The following is a 26339-nucleotide window of genomic DNA, read 5'->3' on the forward strand; positions in this document are numbered from 1 at the left end:
TGCATAGCTGCCTTTGTTGAAAACTCAGCTTCTCACTTAGGCATCAGAAACATTTCTCTCTGAATTGAAAATTGATACAAGTTTCAATTAAAAAGGTATTTGTGTGCTATGGGTTACTTAAGGAAAGAGTCCTTAAAAATGGCTGTTCATGGGTTGGCATTTAAGCATAAATTGTATTTAATCATGGATTATATTTGATTGCTATTGGCTTTGTGGATGATAGAAATATATTTACATATGCTGTTTTATCACACCCATGTAGCATCATGTAGAAGTGGGGGAAAAACCTTCTGCATATTAATTAGTAAATTCAAGCTCTAAATTTAGTGGCCTCAAACTGTCAGTTTGGTGACCCATTGAGGTGGGACAGTCCAAATCAGTACTGCAATTTGGGGGCTCAATTTGAATCTGTACAAACTCCTGTAAACTGAAAACTTTATTCTGTTCTTATGATAACCTACTTCATAAAATAGGGTAGATAAAATTTGATCTTTAAAAATGTTAAAAACCTAGATAGTTTTAGGATGTTGACCATTCAGTGGTGATCCTGCAGAACAAAAAATAACTTCTAATTGTTGATATTTGAGACTTGTGTAACCTTTACATTACATGACAATCCATGTGTTCTCTTTGGTTCATTGTTTTGATTTTGACAAAGTCAGGTGAATTTGCCGGGCAAGCACCTTGAAGAGGCTGTTTGTTTCTTCCTCACACTCTGCCTGCAATTCTGGTAATTACTTCCTGGGGTATGGAGGAAAGGAGTGGTGGTGGTGGTGGTGGAGGAGGTGATGGAGATGGAGTAGGTGGTGAAGGTAGCCCCAGCAGCCAAGATAGAGAGACCAGGTTCTAAGGCTGCTTCTGGGGCATGGGTAACTGAGACCAGACAAATTATACTATTTAGCATTGTTTTAGGTACATGCCTACACAGTGAATTAAACAACCCTTTCTGTAAGAGATTAATAGCCTATAAGAATTACCTCAAACAAAATTTAAAGTAATAAAAATTGTAGGTATTTAACCTGAATTGATAATTAACCTACATTTGTTTTCTACCCAGAGCTAAGCTAATTTCTACAAACTTTCACAAGGTTTATTCCGCCCTAGCTGTCCGATATTATTCTGCTAACAAGCTAAACCTTTAATTGGGTGCTTTCCTTACTCTTCAGAGCAGAACCTTATCTATTCTCTTATTTCAAACTGAGCAGTCTTTGTGTTAGTCTGTCATCTCATGATTCAAGATTGTGGAAAAAGCACATAAGACATAATGTGGGCCTCATACCTGATGGCAACCCCAATGTTTTTCCCCAGTCAGTATACAAATTTATCTTGGTTACTATAGCAACCAACCTATCAGTTATTCTTCTAGCTCTTTTGCCTTCTCAGATACTAGGATTACCATATAATCAGGTTCTGCTAAAGCTCTTCAGGTCTTAGCATTTTATTACCAGCCGCAGCTGTCTGGCAGTTTACAGCTTGGCATTCCATTAGTGTCAGTCGGTTTTAAGTCCACAGAACCTTTTTGTCTCCAAACATTTTAAACATACAGAATTTAACAGGAACATGTTTAGGTAACATTTTTCTCATACTAATTTTCTCAGTTCCATTGTTAGTCATTGTCTTGAAGATTGAATGCATTACATCACTGGCATCCAGTGGCCATCCATTTGTCATATCAGCTAGAATAAACTTCAAGATCAAGAGTGACCATTTAAGAAATATATGCAAATGTGAAGTGACTTAAAAGTACCTTGATTCATCAGCAACTACCAAATAAATAATCTGGCCTCTAACAAAAGTGATTTCTGTAGGTTGTAGAAAGAATGTTTGGACCCTTCATTCTAATTTGAGAAAACAGTTTAGAAATTTAATAGGAAAGGTTATCTTTCTTTTGCAGCCTTTGAATAAACGGGAAAAGAAAGGTAAAGACTGCATAGTTGTATGGGTCTTTATTATGTCCTATTTTTTTCTCTCTTAAAAACCTCAGAATTCAAACAACTAAAATAGTTTTAATTTATAAATATGTTTGTTTTGCTAAAAATAAGGATGTTGAAGAAATATTTAGGATATATAAACTGGTAGTTAGTGTTAATGTTTGTTTTTGGTGCTCGTGCTTGTTAATATTGTATGGTATAGTAATAACTTCTAAATATGCATAATTAATCTCTCAGTTTAACTGAGGTGGTTAATCTTTTAGTGATTTAGCCAATATTGGTATCCGTTCTGTACACAACTATAACATAAGTAATTGTTACAGCTACTGCTTTGGGCAGCACAGATCTAGAATGTTCTATCACCACAGGACATTCTCTTGGGGAGTGCTGCTGATGCCTCCTGGCGGGGGCGGCTGGAGAGATGCGTGTTGGGCTATGTTGGCTATCCTAGTCTAAAAGGCAGGCAAGAAGATATTGGAACCGCTCTCTGCATTTTATGCCATGTTTCCCCAGGAACTCAGTCTGTTTTGTTTTACCAAACCTCGAGCTGGAGCACATGGTTCGGGCAAGGATAGTTCTTACATATTTGTAAATTGATTTATAGAAGTCTTAAAAGACATAAAAAATGAAACCACGTTTGGTTAAGCATTTAAAAAATAATAAATATCAAAGTAGAATTCTCTTAAGATATTGTGTGTACTTTTCAAAAAGTGTTTGTCTTTCTGAATTAGAATATTATGTAGTAAACTTGTAAGTTTGTGAAATGATTAAATTAAAATTTCCTGGCTTGAATTTTTATTTAAATCATATTCGAATGGTTTCATTTTAATGTTAGTTTATCCTATTCAGAACTCTGGTTACCAAATTCTGATGATGCCCCAAGGAGAACTTTATTTTCATTGCATAAATAGGCTTAAGAGCAGAAAAGGTTTTACTTTATCCACAGGATCCTAATCCTTAAAATTTTTAAAAAGAAGGGGGAGGGGAGGATAACATTTTTTTCAAAAAGGGCCAAGGATGAAGCATAAAAGTTTTGGAAACTACTGACAGAAAACTTTAACAATGTTTTCCAGTAGGCAGCCTGTACAGAGCAAGCCATACTTGTTTAAAACCTACTTGACCACTCACTACTAATTGTAATAAACTATTCCAGTACAGACTCATTGAACCATGGGCATTCTTATGAACCACAGGTCAAGCTCTCTAGAGGACCAATAAATAGAATATAGAGCTGTATTCAAACCCACTTTCTCAGAAGCAGGCATCCTGGTTACTAAGTAGGCTCAAGAGAAGAGGTAGGAGTGTTCTTTCTGGTATTGCTCTCGAACTGGAAAGACTAGCCATGGATGAACTTAATATCCATAGTCCTCTTTTAAATTTGTTCCTGCAAGTCTTTATTTAAATTGGGAGACTGAGGAAATTATCTTTCTAGTTATTAGCAGTACTATTAACAATTTGTGTGGTTTTTAAAAAAATCATTATTTTAAAATATACCTATCTACCCAAATGGCAGGTGGTTTGAAGGTTTCCTCCCGACCCCAATTCCACCTCATTCACCCCCAGCTTTCTCCTTCCTAGCTTACCTCAAGGACATTAGTACAGAGATTCCCCAGCATAATAACTTGCTGTTCCTTACAACTGAGAAGGAACAGTGATGGATGAAATATAATGAATGGGTGGGTCTTTGGGAAGGAATAAGGGAAAGATTGGTTAAATTGGATATCGCGGATGCATTGGTAAGTGGGAGGTTAAATTGGATATAGCGGATGCATTGGTAAGTGGGATTGGTTAGTGTCACAGGTGGGGTAGGTCACTGGATTAGCAGAAGATAGGTGAGCGGAATGAATAGGTAGTTTGATAAAACTAGTACCTTTGTGAGTGAAAGTGAGTGGGTTTGTCATTATTTTGCAATTGGTATTTTATCTTTATTGGATTGGCTTTAGAGATTAAGGCTAATGACTGAGATCAGTCTTTTTTCCTTTAAGTGAACTTTACTATGCTTATTTTTATCCCAGGTCATAGCTCCTGGTTGTTGACTTTTAACCTTTGCCTTACTTCCCAGCGTAGAGAGGAGATGTCTGCAGTTGATGTGTAGCAGCTACAAAAGGTTTAGGTGGCGATAGGATGCTCTATGGTGTTCCACTTCTCTTCACAATTTCTTCTACTTTTGAACTTCCTGGTTCTCTCAAATCTTCACTCCCTTCCCCCATCCCTATACAGTTCCTGTAAGAGTGAAGGGAAGAAATGGAGGGGGCTGAGGCAAGGACAGTGGTTTGGATTTATGGGACCTTTATAACTTGGGGACATCCTGTACTCAGTAAATTTTTTTTTTTTTTTTAAACATCTTTATTGAAGTATAATTGCCTTACAATGGTGTGTTAGCTTCTGCTTTATAACAAAGTGAATCAGTTATACATATACAATATGTTCCCATTTCTCTTCCCTCTTGCACTCAGTAAATATTAACAGTGAAGCCTTGGGAGGTGTTGCCAGTTATCCTGCAATCTTATCAATTCCTTGTTACCAACTTTCTTTTTTCCAGGAATGAATGTATTCCCAATAAGAAAGAAATATTATAGTACTGCATGTTGTTAAACATGCAAAGAATGGTAATGCCATACTCTCAATTAATGTTGGGCATTCATTTTCAAAGTACTTTTATTTACATTATCTCTTCTGATTTATCCTGCAAGTCTGTAAGATAGGACAATTTTTGTGAGCTGCATAGGGCAGTTATTATGCTAATTTTGCAAATAAAAAAACAGCTCAGCATAAATGGGGGTCAGCCAGCAAAAGTGGAATTTCACTAATTTGTGGTAATTAGGTGATGGTTTTGAATGGAGATGTAAAACATTAGGTTCCTCCCACTTTACTTTTCTAAACTATAAACATTTTTCGATGTTATATTTTAAATGTGAATTATTAGAATGATGAGGCTGACTCTCCTGCCATTTGGGTATGTTGAAAACAACAAAAAGCAGTATTTTTTATGCTTTTCTTTTTAAGCTTTGACAGAATTGATTATGGTACGGTAGCTAGGTCAGAAAATGACCTTGCTACTGAAAGAGCTGGAATCCCAGACACTGCTAACTGCATTTCAAAGGGTATGTTCTTTGTTCCTAAGGGAAAACCCCTCAAGATGTGAGACACTGCTGATTTGGGCTTCTGTGCCTCATCAAAAAGTCTTGAGCACAGATTTTTTTTTTCTGTAATTGTTTTGTGGATTGTTGTCAGTTGTTTAGTTACGCCACATTTTTTTTCCTTTTTTTTTTTTTTTTTTGCTGTATAACTCTGATTCATATTTTTGGCTACAAGCCACTAATTGGAAACACAATGTTTCTTTATTTTTTTCCCCTACCCCTTCAAAGGTATTTTCTAGCAGTCACAATGAATGCATGTGGTAGTTTTTAATATTTTCCAGCTAATCAGACCTCTTTTGGCTATCAAATTAATGGGAAAAATGCATTCCTAGTAGCTAATTAGAAAAATTACATTCTCAGTAATTACTATTTAAGATGTAAATAAGGATGAATAATCTCTTTAATAATAAACTTGGCCTACAGATTGTTTTATGTAGGTAAGCATTCTGGGTAATTTAAGATTTTTCTAGAATATTTATGAAGTTTTTAATACATGTTAAAGAATGCAGAAGTAGAAATTCAGATACATAAAGCATAGAAGTAGAATTTATAACCTAAAGTACTTAATTACTGAAATATGTCCAATTTTCTATTATTCATGATATTGAGGGAGAACATGAATAATTAAATGTTACCAGTTACACCAAAACCTCAGTTCAGTCATTAGTTTACAACTTCCTTTCCCATCAAACCTTTTTTTAAAATTAATTAATTAATTAATTAATTTATTTATTTATTTATGACTGTATTGAGTCTTCGTTTCTGTGCGAGGGCTTTCTCTAGTTGCGGCAAGTGGGGACCACTCTTCATCGCGGTGCGCGGGCCTCTCACCATCGCGGCCTCTCTTGTTGCGGAGCACAGGCTCCAGACGCGCAGGCTCAGTAATTGTGGCTCACGGGCCCAGTTGCTCCGCGGCATGTGGGATCTTCCCAGACCAGGGCTCGAACCCGTGTCCCCTGCATTGGCAGGCAGAGTCTCAACCACGGCGCCACCAGGGAAGCCCCCCATCAAACCTTTTATCAGAGATAACAGTAATTTTTTTTCTGTAATTTAAAAAACCAAATAAATGGTTTAGTTTGAATTTTTGTTCCTCTGCCCATCTTTGGTGATAAGTAGTGAACTCAAAAGGAGAAAAGCAAAGAATCTCAAAGTCTGAATAATCAGTTCATTGATAATAGAATTGATTTATTTAAATTTTTTAAAAAGGGGAGTTGTGACAGGTTCTTCCTTGGTGGCGCAGTGGTTAAGAACCTACCTGCCTACGCATGGGACACGGGTTAAATCCCTGGTCGGGAAAGATCCCACATGCCGTGGAGCAGCTAAGCCCGTGCACCACAACTACTGAGCCTGCCCTCTAGAGCCCCTGAGTCACAACTACTGAAGCCGGCGCAGGCGTCACAACTACTGAAGCCAGCGCAGGCGCCACAACTACTGAGCCCACACGCTGCGACTGCTGAATCCTGTAGAGGGCCCGTGTGCTGCAACTACTGAAGCCCGCGTGCCTAGAGCCCGTGCTCCACATCAAGAGAAGCCACCTCAATGAGAAGCCCGCGCACCACAACGAAGAGTAGCCCCCGCTCGCCACAACTAGAGAGAGTCCACAGGCAGCAGCAAAGATCCAACGCAGCCAAAAATAAATAAATAAAATTAAAAAAAAAAAGATTAGTACACCATTGGATGTTTTAGGTAACTTACAAAATCATATTAGCACATTAACTTGATAAAGCTTCTGTAAAGTGGCCTGTAGCCCAGCATCTTGTTTACTTTTTAAAAAGTAAGTTACAAAGTGATTTAGCATAATTGCATTAGTATTGACTTTTCCAGACAGTCATAAATTTAGTTATCTGTTTCTGTTGCGATTTTACTAGAAATTATTTTAAATCATTAATAGATGTGACTTTCATCTAACCCACTTTGACAAATTGGGACATTATGATATAGCTGCCCTACCCTGGAGTTATTGCTTGAATGTGGGTATTTATTGAATGGTTGTAAACGTGCAGGGTAGAATGTTTTTAGTTTAGAATTCTTGAGTAGGCCCAGGGAGCTGATATATTTTTCTGTTTATTTTGTCAATAAATAGATTATCAAGCTATTCTTTCAGGAATATGGCGTAAAACTACATGAATTACATAAATCAGCTTTGAAAAATCAGCTTGTCATTTTAGACAAGATAAAGCTGCTTAAGTTCTACTTTAAATTTGTAATTTCTATATGACTAGAATTATATTTCATTATAAAGTTTCCTTTGATTTCATTATAGATCACTTAAAAATGTTGCCACAAAACCTATATTCAGAAAACATAGAGCCATTGTGCCAAATTTTCTCTCCATCTATTTCTATTAATATCAATGGTAAAATAGTCATTAGGTATTTTAGACATATTCTGCTTCTTGGCTTTCATAGTATTTAAAACCTAAAATGGTCTTTCAAAGGATAATAAAAGTAGTAATTCACATGTTGAGGATTCAGTTAATTCCCTATTAGATAACTGTCATAACTACATTCTCCATTTTTTGTTAATCTTGTTAATAAACCAGTATTGCCATGTATCAAGGGAAACCCCCTTCTATGGGGGGTTTTATGCTTAGCATGTAATCTAGTAAAACTTGCCATAACAATGTAACTAGTTAATAAATACATTCATTAATGATGTATACGCATCAGTATATACATTTTAATTCCAATGAACGATGCTGCATACCAAATTTTTAAAAATTATGCACTTGGAACAAGATTTAAAAAATAAAACGGTATCTTATTCTCTAAATTTGAACTGTTCTTAATTTTTCTTCAACCTGAGGTTTGGTTCTGTTTTTGATTTTTGCTTTGTTTTTGTTGTTTTCCTGCCTGGCCTAAGTGGGGGAAGAAATGTTCATGTCAGTGTTTTGTGAGCACCAGAACCTTTCTGATTACTAGTTTAGACTTAGCAGTTTTGTGTTGGTCTTAGTTTGCCATCAGATCTTCCTATTTCAGTTTGCTGGGCTTTAGAAATCAACACTCTTTAATTACCTGCTTATTTTAATGACTAGCTAAGGCCTTATCTGCGCTCGCCTCCTGTTCACCTCAAGGACCTTAGAATCCCAAACCTTTGTACAGGCAAGCTGTTCTTTGCTCTGCTTGATTCAGTTCGTTGATGTACTGCTTAAGCTTATCTTACTTTTATAGTTTCCTGATGGCAAAGGCAAAAAGAGGTGGATAAAAACAAAATCAAGCTATAGGACAATTCTCTGTTAAGCCCTTGGTAGTCACCTTCTATAAGAAAGATGATTGCCAAGCCACCAGCTTTATTCCAGCTGACTCACTCTATACTTCCTCCTTCCATGTCATTACTCTTTTTTACCTCCTTAGGAGTCTGTCAGGAATTTTGCAACCTGACAAGAGGCTTCTTCAGAGCCAACCACCTTTTTTTCCTCAGAACCTAAAATAAAAAGTGAGTCCTCTTACTGACAAAAAAAGAAGACCTTGTTAGTCCATTTTTCTGTGTGTTGCCCAATTGTTTTGGTATATTCTTTTCACCCAGTATAATGAGTAGTCTGGAAATGGAAATGTTAAATGTGAGATCACTGTTATATTTTGTGTAGTGGGTCTTTGAGTTCCTAGTTGTTTAGTTGACTATGAAGCAGGTGGCGAATGTAGGTTTAGTCTGCACAGTCCTTCCGCCCTGTTCTCAGAAGGCTTACAGGTTGTGTTTGTTTGTGTGTTTGTTTTTCAGATAACCCTCAGGTAAGAGGTAAGAGAAACACCAAACCCAAAAGACAGAAGGATCTGTCTATAGCTAAAGGGTGAGAAACTAGAGGTAGGATGGCTTATGGGATCTAACTCTTTGAAACTACAGAAATTCAGTGTTCTTTTTTAAAGTAGACTTAAGCACTGATTACCCTAAAGCCATAGTGCATGAGTGATGAAGATGGAAAAGGTGATTCAATGATTGCCTGGAGAGAAACCACTCGCTGAAGCTCTGAAAAACCAAGTTAGACTATTACAGTAGTCAGCCGTGTTTATACCTGATTTCAAAATGTGGGTTTTGCAGTAAGACAGGCAAGGGAATGCAACTGGCTTCTATTTGGGGAATCTAATCTGTACGGGTTCTTAATACACACTTGTATTGACTGCCATTCAAATTGAGGAGCCATTAGTGCTTCAGGTTGTGGGAGGATGTTGAGACAATTGAAAAGCAAGTTCTACCTCATATTGTAGAAAGCTCATCAGTTTTTTTGATTGAAAAAGAAATAACATATCTGAAATATTTCTGATATCCCTTTTATAAAGTGAAGTGTCCTAAAATGACTTTGTAAATACAGTAACCGAATCCATTTTTAATGACAACATAATTTTAATTGATATTTATCCAGAAAGTTGGCTATTGATCTTTATTTGACCTATATAGGTTAACTTCATTTTTAACATGAAGACAAATGATATAAATATCTTTATAAATAATGGTTATAAGTCAGTTTACATATCTAGAGATTTATCAGTTTGTTACAGTAGCCATCTTGGTTTTGTTTTTTTGAGGGGTTCAATCTAAGCCAAAATAATGAAGCTGTTAATAAACCTTACTGCTCTGTTTCACTGAGTGTTTTTGAAAAATGTACATAATAGCATATATACAGTATTTGCATTTGGGCATATCCACTGAATGCATTGTCTGGAAAAGCTTTGACTAAATTCACACATGTGCAATTTTTTTCCCCAGTCGGTGAATGCTGTTGAATACTTAGATTAATATTTATACAATGACATTGGCCATACAATTCCTCCCACTTTGTCCCTTTATCACACACGAACAGATCATAGAATTAGTTGTCCACCTAATTATTTTAGGGGTAGGGTAGAGTTGTCAGATAAAATACAGGACTCCCAGTTAAATCCCAATTTCAGATAAACATACTAAAAATAGATTTGTTGTTTATCTGAAATTGGAATTTAACTGAGCAGCCTATATTTATCATCGCTAAATCTGGCAACCCTAGGTGGGGGAGAAGCAAAAGACTAGTAGATATGGGCACAGTTGTGAGACTTAAATACAACTGAGTATGCAGTGACAAGGGTCGCCTTTACACTGACGGGAATACCGAGATTTTTGAGTGCAATGTTAATTTTAAGAGTCCAACTCTTTTTTTCTTTGTAAGTGCATTCCTGAAAACACAGCTCAGAAATAACAAAACTTAACAATATATTGTTTAGAGATACATGGCATTTTAAAAATAAAGTAAGGGAACAATAAGCCAAATCTGGGCTAGTGGTTCCCTCTAAGGCAAAGGCAGCAGAATAGGGCAGACAGTAGCTGCCCTGGTCTTGATGCTGTTCTCATTCTCAGGTGACCTCGTGAGTCACAGTTCATTTTATTTGTTGTGCTTCATAATTACATGTCTATGCTACATTATACTCTTGCACATATCAAATATAGAATAACAGTTTAAAAGTTAAATTAAAACATAGGCTTCAGTAAGAATATTAGCCTATATGCAAAGTTTCACTGCTTGTACTTTCCAAAATAAATCCAAAATCCAAAAGGTAAAGAGGCATTCATTTCTCTCTTCTCTGGGTTAGCCATCCTTAGTTCTTTATATCATTCTACTCAGTTTCTGGAACATTCACTAAATTGGTTTCTGTCTTTTGGATATGTTCTGTTTTTTCAGTGTTTCTTTTAAAATGTGATATCCCAATGATACACGATATTCTAAAGCGTGCGCTTATCTATCAGTGGGAAGTAGCGTAGAATTTACCACTCCCCTTGCCCTGGACATAATAGTTCTGTTAATTCAGCCTAAGATCACAGTAGCTCTTTCAGTAGTCATATCACACAGCCTTTACTCTGTCTGAGCAATCAACAAAAATACCTAAATGTTTTCACATGATTTGTTGTTAAGTCGTATCTCCCCAGTCATGCATTTTACATTTATCCCTATTACATTACATTCTGTTAAGATTTGGCCCATCCTTCTAACGTGTTGAAATATTTTTGGATACTGTCAGCCAGTATATTCCCTATCCCTCCAACTTTGTGCCAACTGTAAATTTGGTAGATATACCATCAGTTTCCTCATTCAAGACATTCGAATGTCAAGTGGGACAGAACATCAAGTAGGATAGAGTGCAATAAAAATTATTTAATATTTCCTTATGGTTTTTCATTGATCCGTTAATCACACCTTGAGTAATGTTCAGCCAGTTACAAACCCACCTAAGTGTATTCTAGCCTACATCTCTTTGTTGTCTAAAAGGCTATCATGAGAGAATTATAAAATTTAGTGCTTAAATCCAGATTTTTTGTGTGTGTACAGTATTCCCTTTATATTCTAGGCCAGTAACCCTATCAAAAAAGGATATTAGGTTAATCTTGCATGTTTGGCTTTCTGTGAGTGCTTGCTGACTCGTAAATGAGTATCTTTTCCCCACGCCTAGGGCCCTTAAACCATTTCACAATGTGTTTAAGAATTTTGCTTGACATTGACATCAAGTGAATCTGTTTATAGTTTGTAGCATCTACCTACTTTCCAGTGTTGACTACCAGAGTTTTCCTTAACATCCTCTTCCATCTCTCTGATTCTTCAGAGGTTTTAGAGATTGAACTCTATAAATTCTCAGAGTATGCTGGGATATAATTTGGGACAGGAGAACTGAAATCATTTACAGTAACTAGGTACTTTTATCTCCTTGAATGCTCTGGGATTCAATTTCCTCATTCTATAATTTACATTTTTTTTTTTTAACTCTTTTTGGGTTTATTTATTTATGGCTGTGTTGGGTCTTAGTTTCTGTGCGAGGGCTTTCTCTAGTTGTGGCAAGCGGGGGCCACTCTTCATCACGGTGCGCGGGCCTCTCACTATCGCGGCCTCTCTTGTTGCGGAGCACAGGCTCCAGACGCGCAGGCTCAGTAGTTGTGGCTCACGGGCCCAGTTGCTCCGCAGCATGTGGGTCTTCCCAGACCAGGGCTCGAACCCGTGTCCCCTGCATTGGCAGGCAGATTCTCAACCACCTCATTCTATAATTTGTTTTTCCCTTTCTGGTAATCTTAATCAGTAATCAGTAATCTTAATTGGAAAAAAAAAAGAATTGATGCAGGCTTTTACTTTATATTATTCATCCACATATAGGCAGACTGCAGTTTCTTTTTGTTGTTCTGAATATAAATTAAAATAATGAAAAACTCTGTCTCTGGTATTTTTTTAAATCCTCACACATTTTTAGCACCTGTCTTTCTGATACTGTTCTTATAGGTTTTTATACTTTTCCTTGGATGTGTGCCCATTCCATCCCTCCAATCTCTTCTGCATGTTCTCCTTTAAAATACTTCTTTTGACATGTCACCGTGGAGGTGCAATCAACAAAATTCGGACAATGAGAAATTCTAAGGGATGAACAACCTAGTATCTTTGTTTCTTTTTTTTAAGAGCAATTTTAGGTTCACAGCAAAATTGAGAGGAAGGTACAGAGATTTCCCATATACCCCTTCCCCACACACATGTATAGCCTCCCGCATTATCAACGTCCCCCACCAGAGTGATACATTTATTACAATTGATGAACCTACATTGACACATCCATAATCACCCAAAGTCCATAGTTTACCTTAGGGTTCACTTTTGGTGTTGTAGAGTCTATGGTTTTGGACAACTGCCTCATGGCATGTATCCATCATTATAGTATCATACACAATAGTTTCACTGCCCTAAAAAATCCTCTTCAGAATGAACAGCCTAGTTCCTCAATACATGAACTGCAAGAAATAAAAAAAATGAAAGGAAACCTACTGATTGAAAGAGACATATCAACTGATTATAGCACATGGACCTTATTTGGATATTGATTGAAATGGACCAACTGTAAAAAAAAAAAAAAATTGAGACAATCTGGGAAATATGAATGTTGACTGTGTATGATAGGGAATTGTTAAATTTGATAATAGTGTTGTGGTTATGTTTTAGATATGTACTGAAATTTTTATGGGTAAAAATGAAATAGTTCCTGAGATTCGCTTCAAAATAATCTGGCAGGGGAGTGGAGGGAGGGATACTGATATTGATCACTATTGACCATGGTCAACATGTTGTGCATGTGGGTTCATAATATTATTCTCCCAATTTTGTACATGTTTGAAATAGCCATAATTAAAAGTTGGAAAAACTCCCCCAAAATATTTTTTATGGTCACATACATTGTTACTAGCAGATTCAGAACTAAAACTCAGGTCTCCTGATTCCAGCTCATGTTCTTTTACTATGTAGCTAAACTTACAGCCCTTCTACTTCGAGATTGGTGTCGTGGTGCCCTTTCAGTCTTTGGGACCCCCTCTCCAGGCCTTCCCTGGGGAATTTGTGGTGGCATTCCTAGATAAGTAAGGCTTTAATAAATGGCCAGTTTCATTTGACCGGCTACCTACCCATGTGAAACCAGGAAAGAATATTAGACTTATTAGGGTAAATTGACAGGCTGCATGTGTTGTTAGAATCAGCAAAGAGACTTGGGTCCTAGGCCTAATTATTAGGCCCTTGATCTTCGCATAAGCTCTAGGAGATCAGGGCCCATGTCTGCTTTGTTCACTACTTTACACCCAGTGCCTAGCACTGTGCTGGTATGAGGTAAGCAGTAGGTAAATGTTGAATGAATGGATTAATTTAACCTTCTTTGGCCTTATTTTCCTCACATGTAAAATGAGATAGTTGGTCTAAATGATTCTTACTTCCTTCAAACACGAAAAATATATATATTCTTCCCTTCCTACTGATTTTTTAAGAATCCTTTTAGGACTTTGTAAAGAATTAGCTGTAAATTTCTTTTTAACACTAGGTAACATCATTAGGTAGTATGCTCACTTCTAACACCTGTGACAGAAAACCCACAGTTATGTTGAATCAAAATCTCTTAAAAATAGCCTACTGCTATGCATCTTCTGTTGGATTGATTTTATTTCTATTAAGTAAATGAATACTGTTCTCAATATTACTAAATTAGAGAGTCAGGTTTAGCAAGTTCCAAAATCAAGCTAAGAGGGTTATTAATAAAATGTTGCATCGCTTGCATATTTTTACCTTTCACTGAAATTGTATTGAATGCAGTATTATTATGTCAGAGTTTATAAAGGATTTGACATTTTGCTTCCTACGGAAACTTACTGAGCAACTTTTGGATAAGTTGTAATTATTGTCATCAGATCCAAATCCCAGTGATTAGCACCTACCTTTGGAAGTAATGACCTTATTATTCTAATGAAATTTTACCTTAGGTGTCTGAAAGTTATCACTGGGTCAGGTCAGAGTTTATAAAAGAAAAAATAATTCCTATACTGCCCTGCAAAATGACCAGAGCAATGTTTTGATGCCATGTAACATTTTAAAAATAATGAATGTTGTGTAGATACTAAAGCACATTGGTACTGAACACAAATACCCTAGATGCAAAAGGAAAACTACTATAATTAAAATGCTAAATGGACAGGGACCAGAAAAAGCTTCAGTCACACATTATTTTATACTCAAACATGAGGTTCGTTAGTATAAACTCAACATAGCGAGTGCATGAAAATAACTTTCTTACAGAAAACAGGATATAATGAATTAAAATATTCTATCTGTATAAGTTGCTGAAATACTAACCTTAAAATCGCTTTTATATTCAAAACCTGAGTGCAAGCCACACTAAAAATAAGTATTTGATCTATAAGCCATGTGGATTTTTGTTTGTTTGTTTGTTTTTTAGTAGAATACCAATACTTGTTTAACTTAGACTTTATTTTGGAGCTGTTTCAGAAATTGTTTTTCATGTTTAAGTTTAATAATACCATTGATAGACATTGTCTTCAATTTCAGAAACTATGCTGCAAAATCAAAGATTTACTGCATTTTTAATTAGTATGAATATGTTGAAGGTTTTTTTTTTTTTATGCTATTAGGTGATGAAGGAAGTTTCTCCCATTAAAGTTATATTTTTGTTCAGCTTTGTAAAAAGCACATTTCTTATTTCAATGAAGCTTTGTTAATCATATTTAAATGTGTCAAAAATATTTGATTTAAAAATATCCTATAATAAAAACTTTTGAAATGAAAATTGAACTTTTGAAGTTCTCATTTTGGTTTGTAAAGGTTTTGTTAAAGTGAGATAAACTACCAATACTTAAATATATCTACCTGTTAACTTCAGTTTTGTTAAAGATCTCTCACTTGTGTGGGGTGTAATAAAAGTTATTTTATGTGCTTTTTATGGGAAAAATTGGGGCTTTTTATGGGAAAAATTACTGACTTTAACCTTTGAACAGGAGGAATCTAATATTTAGTATCTACAGAAAATTTTGAAAGAATATTTTTCTAGTAAACTAGATGTATCAGAGTATTACCGGACATTTCTGGATGTGTGTGTGTGCGCTGGATTATGTCCATGTTTCCTATAATATATCTCAAATTTAAGGGAAGTCAGAGGTATAAAATTTAGATCATTAATCATGGTATAAAAATTACATCTTCACTCCCAAACTAATGAAGGGTCTTAAAATAAACTTTCCTAAAATTAAAGAAACTCTGAAAACCCTTGCTTAAAGGTCTTGCAGCTAGTTGGTTGGGAAAGCCAAGAGTAGAACTTAATTTTCTTGACCTAGTCCCCTATTTCTCCTGTCCCCAAACTCCAACATGAATAGCTATTTTCTTTAGGCACATAATCACTCTGAAATAGTATAATGTTATTATCTCTACTTTGAAGTTAGAGACTGAGTTACGGAGAAGAGTTGAGTGGTTGTCTGGGGAGACCCTCAGAAGCTCTGGATTCTTCCTTTACCATATAATTCCATTTTTAAAGACCGGGTTTCCCAGCTCGATGCAGACTAGAAGCAAAAATTAGAAGGGAAGGGGGAAGAAAGCTTTTAAAGGCAGGCACATGGCCAACTGTAAGAAGTGACCACTTCTATTGAGGAGGGAGATGCAAAACTTTAAAACACAGACATTCCAAGCATAGTAGCCTAGGGTCCTGTAGTGTGAAGGCAAATAAATCCCCTGTACCTTAGGGTCCGTGGAGGGCATTACTGTATTAAAATATAGTGTAGTATTTGAGCATGATAATTACTGTGAGTCAGTAAGAAAGGGAAAATTGTATATCCTTTGTTTAAGAAGGTATTTTCAAGGGAAAGATTACTGAAACGGCGAGGCTTAGCCTATAATGTACTTATTTACAAGCTGCTTTTGAAATTTGAAATTCAAAAGTACTTAAAACACTTTCAGAAGTTTGGCACTCAAAGAGAAGCTTCATCTCTCTGGCAGTTTTATATATGGAACATTTCATTATTTTATTTCCTAGCAGTGCCAAATCAATTAGGCATTAATTGTAGTTGTTAAAGGCAGATCAGGATTCAAGCCTTTGACTTAATTAGTTTAGTACAACCCAAGAAGCAGCGCTAATTACCTTTACTTTGGTGTTCATTCATAGCACCGCTTAGAATATTCTCATAACCGTCATCTTTTAAGACCTTACACAGAAAAGAGGCAATATTGCAATGTAGTTGAGAGAGTAGACCCTAGAGCCAGACTGCCTAGGGTCACATTCTGGCCCAGTTATTTACTAGCAGTGCAATTTAAATTACCTCATCTGACCCAAGCCTCAAGTTTTTTTGTTGTGTAAAATAGGGAAGGTAATATAACTACCTCATTGGAAAGTTGTGAGGACTAAAGAAGCAAAAGCAAGTCAAGTCTTAGCACATTTTTGGCACATGCTTATTAATAAATGATGGCCATTGTATAATTATTATTACAAGGCCCCTATTAAGAACGTTTCCTGTGGGAATACTAAATAATGATTTACTGTTTATTATGGTGAAATGAATTGTTGTTTTCTCATTTTGGCACATGATACAAGTCATTTTAGCCAACTTTGCAAATTATAAGTATGCTTTCACTTTTTACTAGATGCTAATGTTCTATAAATGGATGAAAAAATGTATCACAAAAAATTCCAGTCTTACAGACTACCCTGTTAAAGACAATTTTAGGCTTAATCAGACTTGAAGCTATGAAATGTTTTACTACCTACCAAGACCTTAACAACTTTGTAACATTTAAATTATGTTTTGAACATGAGTGGCTTTTGTTATTAGTTTTTTGTTTAATGACATCACAAAATGCAAGCAGGATCCCATTTTAATCACCAGCTCAGTATAATCTGGTGTTTTTCATGTTCCCTGTTGTTAAATAGCCTGGAGCTTTATGGGCTGTAGGGTATCTTTTCTGTATCCAGGAATTGGTCTCAGGCTTCCCACTACTGACAAAGTCCCTTGGAGAAACTTGGTGCACTCATTATTTGTGAGTTTCAATGGAGCAATTCAAAGCTGCTGAGGAAACTACAGCTTATTGTGTGTGCCCCATGTGCTCTCTCACTTAATCCTTATAGTAGTCCTATGAAGTGTAGATGTTTTTACCCCTTTTCCAAAGGAGGAGATTGAGGCTTGGATAAATTAAATGAATTGATCAAGATCACACACAGGGTAAATGGCAGAACCGGTATTCAAACAAGGTCTATCTGCACATGTTCTTTTCACTGCATTCCCTTGGCTCTCAAAAGGAAGTAATAAATTACTCTTTATAGTTTGTACACAGCTATATGTAAAGCCCCACCAGAACCAATCTGGACTATTTCCATGTGTGTCAACAGTTGGTCTATAACTTAGATCCTGTGAATAATCAGCTCTTTATGAAACCAGTTACATACAAGAGATAAATGTGGCGCCCTATTCTGTTTTTTGGACAGCTAAAAAACCTGACCAGATTTCTCAAAGTGGGAGTCATGGGGAAGGCAGATTTTCTTTTTCTTGCCTTCTCTACCTCATATGGGGCTTAAGTTTTTTGAAAAAAATCTTATTTCCTCTTGTTGCTACACCTCTGTGGCAGGTGATTTTTTTTTTTCTTGATTGACATTCAGAATATGTGCCACATGGAAATTTGAGCCTCTTCAAGGTTTTTTGGTTTTGTTTTTTAAATTTTTGTTATTGTTTTGATTGTACTTGTGTTATTTTACACATCCTTTTTGTGAAATATTTATTCCTTTTTTTAAAATTGGAATAACCTTGGTCCTAATCACCTCCGGATAAACAGGATTTTGTTACAGAGCAGTATATGTTTGCCAGGGAAACCAAGTAATTGGGGATATAAAAATTTTCATTCCTGGAAATTGTCCTTTATTAACATGAAATTATATCATCCAGGCACTGCAATTAAGTGGGCAGGCACTATTTTATACAGCTACCTTTTTTGTTTTTTAAACAAGCTTTTAAAAACCCCTAAACTGGGATTGTGTCTTAATCATCTTCCTATCTCTAGTCCCTGGTACATAGTAGATGTTCCATAAATGTTTGCTGAATAAAGGGGTTGATTTTCTGTTGAATGGCAAAAGTAATTTTTTTATCACACTGTTTTGATTAGAGGTCAAGGATTACTGAATTTGGCACATGAAGAGCATGGTAGTAGGACTCGATGCTTCTCTTGGTTCTGCCCCCAACTTAATTTGTGACTTTGGGGAAAGTCACTTAATCTCTCAGCACCTTGGTTTCTTTATCTGTAAAAAGAGGCTCTATGACTAGATGATCTTGAAGGCGCCTTTCAACACAAAGTTGTATCATCTGTGATCACTGCATTTAAAAAATTTAGGAATGGCATATGAATCATTTAAAAGCTTCTTACTGCTTAACCCTGATAAGCGGCTGTAAGGGTATGTCTCTCCTTTGTGCTTTGAAGCAGATATCAAATTGTTCCTATTTGAAGAAAAATGTAAGGGGGGGTGTGAAAATAATTGGTGAAAAGTTACTTTTTAAAATTATTGTATCTAGAGCACTCTGTATTTTAGAGTTTTGCTCCAGTTTAAAAAAAAAAAGAGCTGCAAACAAAAATAGGTTATCTCTCTTTAAAAGTAACGTAAATGTCTAATGCACATGAAACTTTTCATCCATACTGTAAATCAAAGAAGCACAAATTAAGACAGCAATAAGATATATTTTGCCTATCAAATTTGTAAACATTTAAAAATAACACTCATTTTTGGCAAGGGTATTAAGAAACAGGGACTCAGAGCAATGGGAGTGTATTTAAATTGGTACAACTGTTCTGGAGGGCAATTTGAGAGTTTCTCAAAATGCTGAAAAGTGTGTATACTTTTGACCTGCAATTCCACTTCTAGAGAAATTTATTTTAAAGCAATTTATCATGGAAGAGTACAAAATTTTATTCACATTAATGCTAATTATAGTGTTATATATCTAGGAAGACAAAAGATACAAACTCAAATCTCTTGGTTGTAAGACTATGGGTCACTTTAATTTTCTTCTTTACTTTTTTATGGTTTCTATATCTTCTGTAAATGTTTTTTAAAATATGGGCTTGTCTTTAATGAGTGTGTAGAAGTATTTCCCTTCTCATTTCCACTATTCAACACTTTCTTGCTTTTATTTCTGAACAGGTCTCCAGGAAAGGTTGTGATTTCAACATTAAAGGTGAGTTGTGCTCTCTGAAAGTGATAAGTATATTTCTACAAATTGTATACACTTTTCATTCATTTTTCTCTTTTATGTAATTCTTCGTTTTCTGCTTTTGCTTGCTATTACTTATTTTTTGCTAAGTACTATTATCATTGTATCTTACTCTAGGTGTGATTAGGTACTTTAGAAATACCTAAATAAATATTGTACTGAAAGGAAGGGACTATAAGTATTTTTTAGATTTCTGCTAATTTTTATTTGGTTTATAATTTTTAGAATAAAAGAACACTATAAAATACTTGTATTTGTGTGTGTGTGTGTTTTTTTAATTGAAAAAGTAATACTTGCATGACAGAAATATGGAGTAACCAAAACACTTGTATACTTCTTATGGGCACATGTATTGGTATCATAATTATATATAAAAATCAATCTTAGCCTTATATTCAAGCAAAGAAGTTTGATATTGAGACATTATGCCAATGAGAACCATTTTAAATACAAGAATATCACCAAACAGAACTATTTACATCAAATAGAATATATACTATATGTGTATGTTTGTGTATGGTTGTGTTTGTGTGTACGTCAGTACATATGTATGTATAATCTCAAACATGCTGTATTTTTTTTTCAGTTTCAGTGTCCCTACCTTCTGTTTATACACATTGGATATTGATCTGTTTGATAAATTGTGGTGTATTCATATGGAATATTCTGTAGCAGTGGCTATGAATGAATTAGTTATACACAATAACATGGATGAATTTCAGCACCATGGTGTTGAGTGGGGGAAATAAAACTAGTCACAGGAAAATACATGTAGTAAGATTCCATTTATATTAAGTCCAAAAGCATGCAAAACTAGAGAATATATTGTTCAGAGACACAAGCATAGTAAAACTATAAAGAACAGCAAGGGAATGATAAACACAAAGTTTAGGATATCAGTCATCTCTGAGGGGGAAAGAATGTAATGGAAATGGAGAAGGACATACAAGAGACTTGAAAGCTAATAGTAATACTGTTCTTTTTCTTAAACTGAGTACTTAAGAAAGGTTATATCATAATTCTTTATTCCTTATATTTTATAAAAATTCTTTTATATTAACTATTTAATAAAACCATTTTAAAAAACAACTCATGGACATGGTTAAAATTCACTCAGTGAGAAAAGAAGATGGTTGAAAATGTAACTTCCCTCCCATTCTTCACCTTCCACTTCCCAGTCCTCCTATCCAGAGACTATTGCTATTTATGCTTGTAGATTTTAAAAGCCACTTAGATCTTAAGATATTTTTAGGTTATAACAAATAGGTTTGGGGAATTTATTTTATCTCAGTAATTATAGATTGTCCTTAACTTGAATAAAATTAGATACAAAATGTACATATTTAGTAAATAAATATGAAGTTGGATATAGTTCTTTTTTACTTTTTATTTTGAAATAATTATAGAGTCACAGAAAGCTGCAAAGATAGTACAGAGAAGTCCTGTTATCCTTCACCCACTTTCCCCAGTGGTTATGTCTTAATTATAGTACAATATCAAAACCAAGAATTTGACGGTGGTACAGTGTGAGTGTATAGTTCTGTGTCATTTTATTACATGTGTATGTTTGTATAACCACCACCACAATCCAGATGAGATCTAGTTTATCACCACAGAGAGCTTCCTTTATAAAGCCACACCCACCACCTCCCCACATCATCCCTAACCCCAGGCAGCCAGCCACTAATCTGTTTTCCATCTCAATAATTTTGTCATTTGAGAATGTCCTATAAATGGAATCATATAGTGTGTGACCTTTTGAGGTTGGCTCAAATGATTGAGATCCATCCAAGTTGTTGCATGTGTCAATGGTTTATTCCTTTTTGTCGTTAAGTAATATTCTATGATGTGGATGTACATGGGTTATTGAGTGCTTATTGTGTATAACAGCATATCTATTGATACCTTAAGCAATCCAAAGAAAAGTTTGATATAGTTCCTATTTTTGATGACTTTACAACCTCACAGAAAAGATACATATATATAAGAAGGGATGATACATGAGGTATTGATGTTTGTAGACTAGAATAGACCTTAAGTACTACAGGGAGTTTGGAGGAGGAAGGGGGACATAGAGCAATTGTGAGAGCACTGTTGCCTGGAATAGGAGAGAAAATTTTTCGGGAGGAGGTAGAACTTGTGTTAGGCTTTGAAAATTGGGAGAGATTTGCATAGGTGGATAGAGAAAAATGGGGAAAGCATTGTATGTTAGGTAATAGTATGAACTAATTAATATGCAAAGGCAGAGAATTTGCTGGGCGCATTGAAAGACTGGTGTGACTAATGTAAACATTTCAGTGGTGGAATGTTGGTAAAGTAAATTGGGGCCAGATTTCCATGAGCCTTGAATGTCAGGTTAAGAAATCTGGGCTTTAAAATTTTGAAGCAAGATATTTAAAGTCAATTTTTATATGCCTTACAAGATTTTTTGCTGGGGAATTAACAAAAGATAAGTGGTAGAAGGGTGGAAGAAAGTTTGGGGGAAAGAGACTAAGTGCAGAGAGAGCTATTAAGAGGTTAGAATGTCAAGACATGAGACTCCAACAGAGGGATGGTGTTGATAGGAATGGATGGATGCATATGACAACTATTGAAGAGTTGTTTCCTGGTTTTTGTTTCTTGTTGTTTTTTTTTTCTCTCCTCAGCAAAAAAGAGTGGCGGTCACATCTCAAACATTTTTTTAAATTTCACTTTAGTCACAGTTAATTACTCATTACTCATTACACAGTTACTTCCTCATTACTAAAAACCAGAAGTGACCTGAATTTTTTAGTAACATTTTAGTAAGCTAACATTTTTAGCTTAATGTTCTTTAGTAGATAATAATGAAGATTTCTTTGAGTGTAGATCACTTTTGTTCAAATGATTTGTGAAACTGGGTCTTTTGTTGGATGTGCTTATTAAAATTAAAAAGCTCAATTCTTATAACTGAATACTATGAGGAGGGTACAGACGGCTCTCTAATATCCAATACAGAGGGAGGGAAGCAGTGGTGTGAATTGCTAGAAATTGAATGCTCTATCATACCTTTTAAGAAAGCATGTATCTGAGGTTGTGATAGGTAGGAGTTAGAGAAATGGCCTAATGGTGGGAAGCTGGGATTTAGTAGGTACTGTGCTACAGTAATGGGGCAGCCCATCTCCAGAAAAAGGTAATAATTGAGGACTGTCTCAAGTCTAGCTAAGTTGGCATTGGTTGTCTGTAGGCACATGCTTGGCTTCCATTGCTTTGTCCTCAAAGCCTGATCGAGGTGCTAGGGGAAGGACCTGGACCTTAAAGCTCACTAAGGAGAGAATCATAGATGACTATATATACTAAATCAGGTTTTACTAAGAAATCTTCCAATTAACCTCTCTAGAGATCAGATCCTCTGGTAGGTGCCATATCACTCCTTAAAACTAGGACTTACCAGCAGTTTACCTTATAGGAGTTGATATCTTTCAGAAGTTCAAAGTCTAAGAGAGTTTTGTTAAAGCCAAATAAAATAGAAGCCTAATCATTGCTTGGCAGTTTTGGTCTGTGATCTTTGTAAGTATTAAAACAAATTAAATTGAGGTACAGGAATTATTAGTATGTATTTTTCTTAGGTTAACTTAGGGAAAATATCCATGGAATTAAGGTTGTACAGTGCTTCTGATTTCCCTACTAATGAACAGTTATTGGAGGGTAATTGGGTAAATACAGTTAATTTGTAGGACAGTTGAAAGTGTTTCTCTAATATGCATTAACCATTCTTAACTATCATCAGCTTTCAAGAATTCTCTCTCATCTTGTCAAGATGGCTATTTCAGGGTGGTCAGGGAAGGCTTTTCTGATGTAATAATGCCTGAGCTATGACCCTAAGGATGGTAAAGAACCATCCAGTTGGCCAAAGTATAATTGTGTGGTTGTGATGGGAGAGGGAGGTGAGAAATATAGATGTCAAAGATGTAGGCAGGAGCCATATCATGTTAGGTGCTCATGGGCTGTGGTAGAGTTTAGATTTTATCTAATACTTCAAATTCCATGAAACAACTTTTCTCTAGAAGAATCTGTATAAGAATTGATAGTATTTCCCAAATGCTGGGAGGAATTCAATGAAACAACTTTTCAGCTTGAAGATGTTGGAAGTCCTACAGAAATTTCTCTAGCACATTAAATCTTTAGCATTATAATAGTCTCTGGAGTAGAGAGATTATTGGAGCCTGTCCTGATACTTGTATAATTGCTACCTTAATACATACATACATCCTTATGTATCTTAGGTCACTTATCTGTCAAAAATGGTTATAGTGACTTTCTGACAAGCTCTGTGATGTACACCAAGAATTATGAAAAGTTTTTTTCTCAGTATTAGTAGTACATTCAAATTGCTGTACTTCTATAAATGTAAAGAAAACTTAAGATGGAAAAGAATATTGTGTTAAGATTTGCAAATGTATGATTATCTTACTTTACCCGAATTTTTTTTCCAACAGAAATGCAGCATCCATTTTACCTTCTCTAACCTCCCAAATATATATATATATGTACGTATGTGTATATGAATGTATACGTAGATATATATGTATTTTTGGTGGGTTTAATTTTTTTCATCTGTTACTGTTTTGGAGACTTCATTTAATACCGGTTAAATCTTGATTCCTTTTATCTAAAGCGTATAGAGTTTTTAAGAAAATGATTCTCTGAACATGGTCTTCCTCATTATGTACTTTTGTGTTTATTCATATTTATGAAGCGATACTTTGGAAAAAATAACAATTCTAATTCAACCCTTTGCTTAAGTCCTTAATCTTTTTAAGCTACAAAGGTACTTAGTAGTTCTTATCTTCCTGCACAGTTTTTTAATGTTAAAAAGTTGGGTACATGTAAAGGAAAATATCCTATTACAATAGAAAAATCAAAAATTGCTGATTGGTAACCTTCCTATGCAAATTAAATTGTCCCAATTGGCATAAAAATCTCTGGGCATCTATCAGTATACAAACATCTAAGCTCTTTATGGGCTTTTGATTTATTAATGCTATAATTTCTAATTTATACCCATTTTAAACAAAGTTTTAAAGAAAAGATATTTGGTCTTTGTTTCTTTTCTTTTTAAAATAGGAAGCAGAGAACTCTGCATACAAAGTTGGAAATGAGTCCCCTGTACAAGAATTGAAGCAAGATGTGTCTAAAAAGGTTTGTAAGATAAAATGTCAATATTAGTTTAGCAGATGTCATATTTTTATGGTATATTTAAAGTGGAAAATTTTTTATATTCTTTTAGTATAGTGCCCTGTACGTGGTGGATGTTCAGTAAACGTTCCTGAATCTGTTGAATTTGTGATTGAAGGCGCATCAGGCTTTTTAGAAGGCATTTTGTAATTGAACTAATTGGTAATTTATCCTTGAATCAGTATTTTGAGAAATGATTTGTAATGTGTTTTTATTTTTTATACTTGTATTTTTATTAGAGTAAGCTATAGCTACTCTTGAGGTTAGTACCAAGAAGTAAAGGTACTGAAAAACTCAGTGCAGCAAATTCTAATGTCTTGAGGAGTTAGAGGTTACAAGAAGTCATTACTCTTCTAGTACCTTTGATAACTTTTAAGTAATTGATCATATGAAGCTTCAGGGTTTGGTTTACTGGAAGAGACTGAGCATAAGATAAAAATGTTGGCAATGGGTTGTTCACAGTATCAGGATAAAACCCAAGGAGAAAGAATGGTGTGTGTCTTTTCATTTATACCAGTTTTGAGTGTTTTCTGTGCCCCAGGCACTGTTCTAGCGAGTGGATTTCCAGAGACCAATGCGACGACACATCCTCTATCGCAGAGTTTCTCAACAGCAACACCTTTGGGGTGAATAATTCTTTGTTGTGGGGGGAAGGAGAGATTGTTCTGTACATTGTAGACTGTTTAGCAGCATTCCTGGCTTTGACTCACTAGATGTCAACGTCCGCCCCCCCCCACCCCCCCACCAACCCCTACCCCATCTTGACAACCAAAAATGTCTCCAGACATCACTGAATGTCTGGGGGAATGATACTGGGCAAAATCACCACCAATGTAGATTCATTGTTCTACCGTTACGGAATTTAGAAATTAATGGACTACATATTTTAATATTGATCATACTTTTTCCTTTAAAAAGAAAAATTTCCTTTTTGGGAAAAATGGTTTTGTGTATCAGCATGAATGAGCTAACAAGAGTGGTACCCTTTTTTTTTTTTAATCAGAAATTTCCCACAATTCTACACAAACAAACAGCTGTCTTGATTTTTTGGCATTCCCTTCTGGTTCTCACTCATTTGCTTTTTTTTTTTTTTTTTTTTTTTTTTTTTTTGGCCTATTTGTAGTGTAGATAGAATTTTGTTGGTGATGGTGTTGTTTTGTTTGACAGAATTTTATATTCTACCTTTTCCTCTTAACATTTTTTGATTTTCATCATATTTCTACATGATTTTAATACTCAGTTTTCATTTGGTCTATTAGCTTCCATCAAGCAAATGGATTATTATGTATCTAGCCATTTTTATTGTTGAAAACTTGAAAAGTTTCTGTTTTTCCACTAGAGCTTTTCTTTCCCTTTTTAAGAATTTTTTCTTGGGATAAATTACAAATGGGTAAGTGTAGTTAGTAGCCAAAAAAAAGTGATTTTTAAGGAGAGTTTAGAAGCTGAAAAAATAGTAAACACTATGGAGCCATAGAGTGAGTCTTAAGACTCTAGGTATTACTTTTTACGTTCTAGCCTTTTCTAGTGAATTAAGTATCCAACATTAATGATAAAGGCTGTGGGGTTA

The 26339-nt window shown here is 35.2% G+C and overlaps 1 protein-coding gene across 1 annotated transcript in view; it reads left to right on the forward strand.

Annotated features, from left to right (window-relative positions):
- The window catches only part of WDR44 (WD repeat domain 44), an 82604-nt gene that overhangs the window by 4757 nt on the left and 51508 nt on the right, over positions 1–26339 (forward strand). The window contains exons 2-3 of the mRNA XM_059910958.1: positions 19507–19540; positions 24662–24736. Of these exons, the coding sequence (XP_059766941.1) occupies positions 19507–19540; positions 24662–24736 (109 nt within the window). The remainder of the gene's footprint in view (positions 1–19506; positions 19541–24661; positions 24737–26339) is intronic.

The sequence above is a fragment of the Balaenoptera ricei genome, chromosome X, assembly GCF_028023285.1.
Source record: "Balaenoptera ricei isolate mBalRic1 chromosome X, mBalRic1.hap2, whole genome shotgun sequence".
NCBI lineage: Eukaryota > Metazoa > Chordata > Mammalia > Artiodactyla > Balaenopteridae > Balaenoptera > Balaenoptera ricei.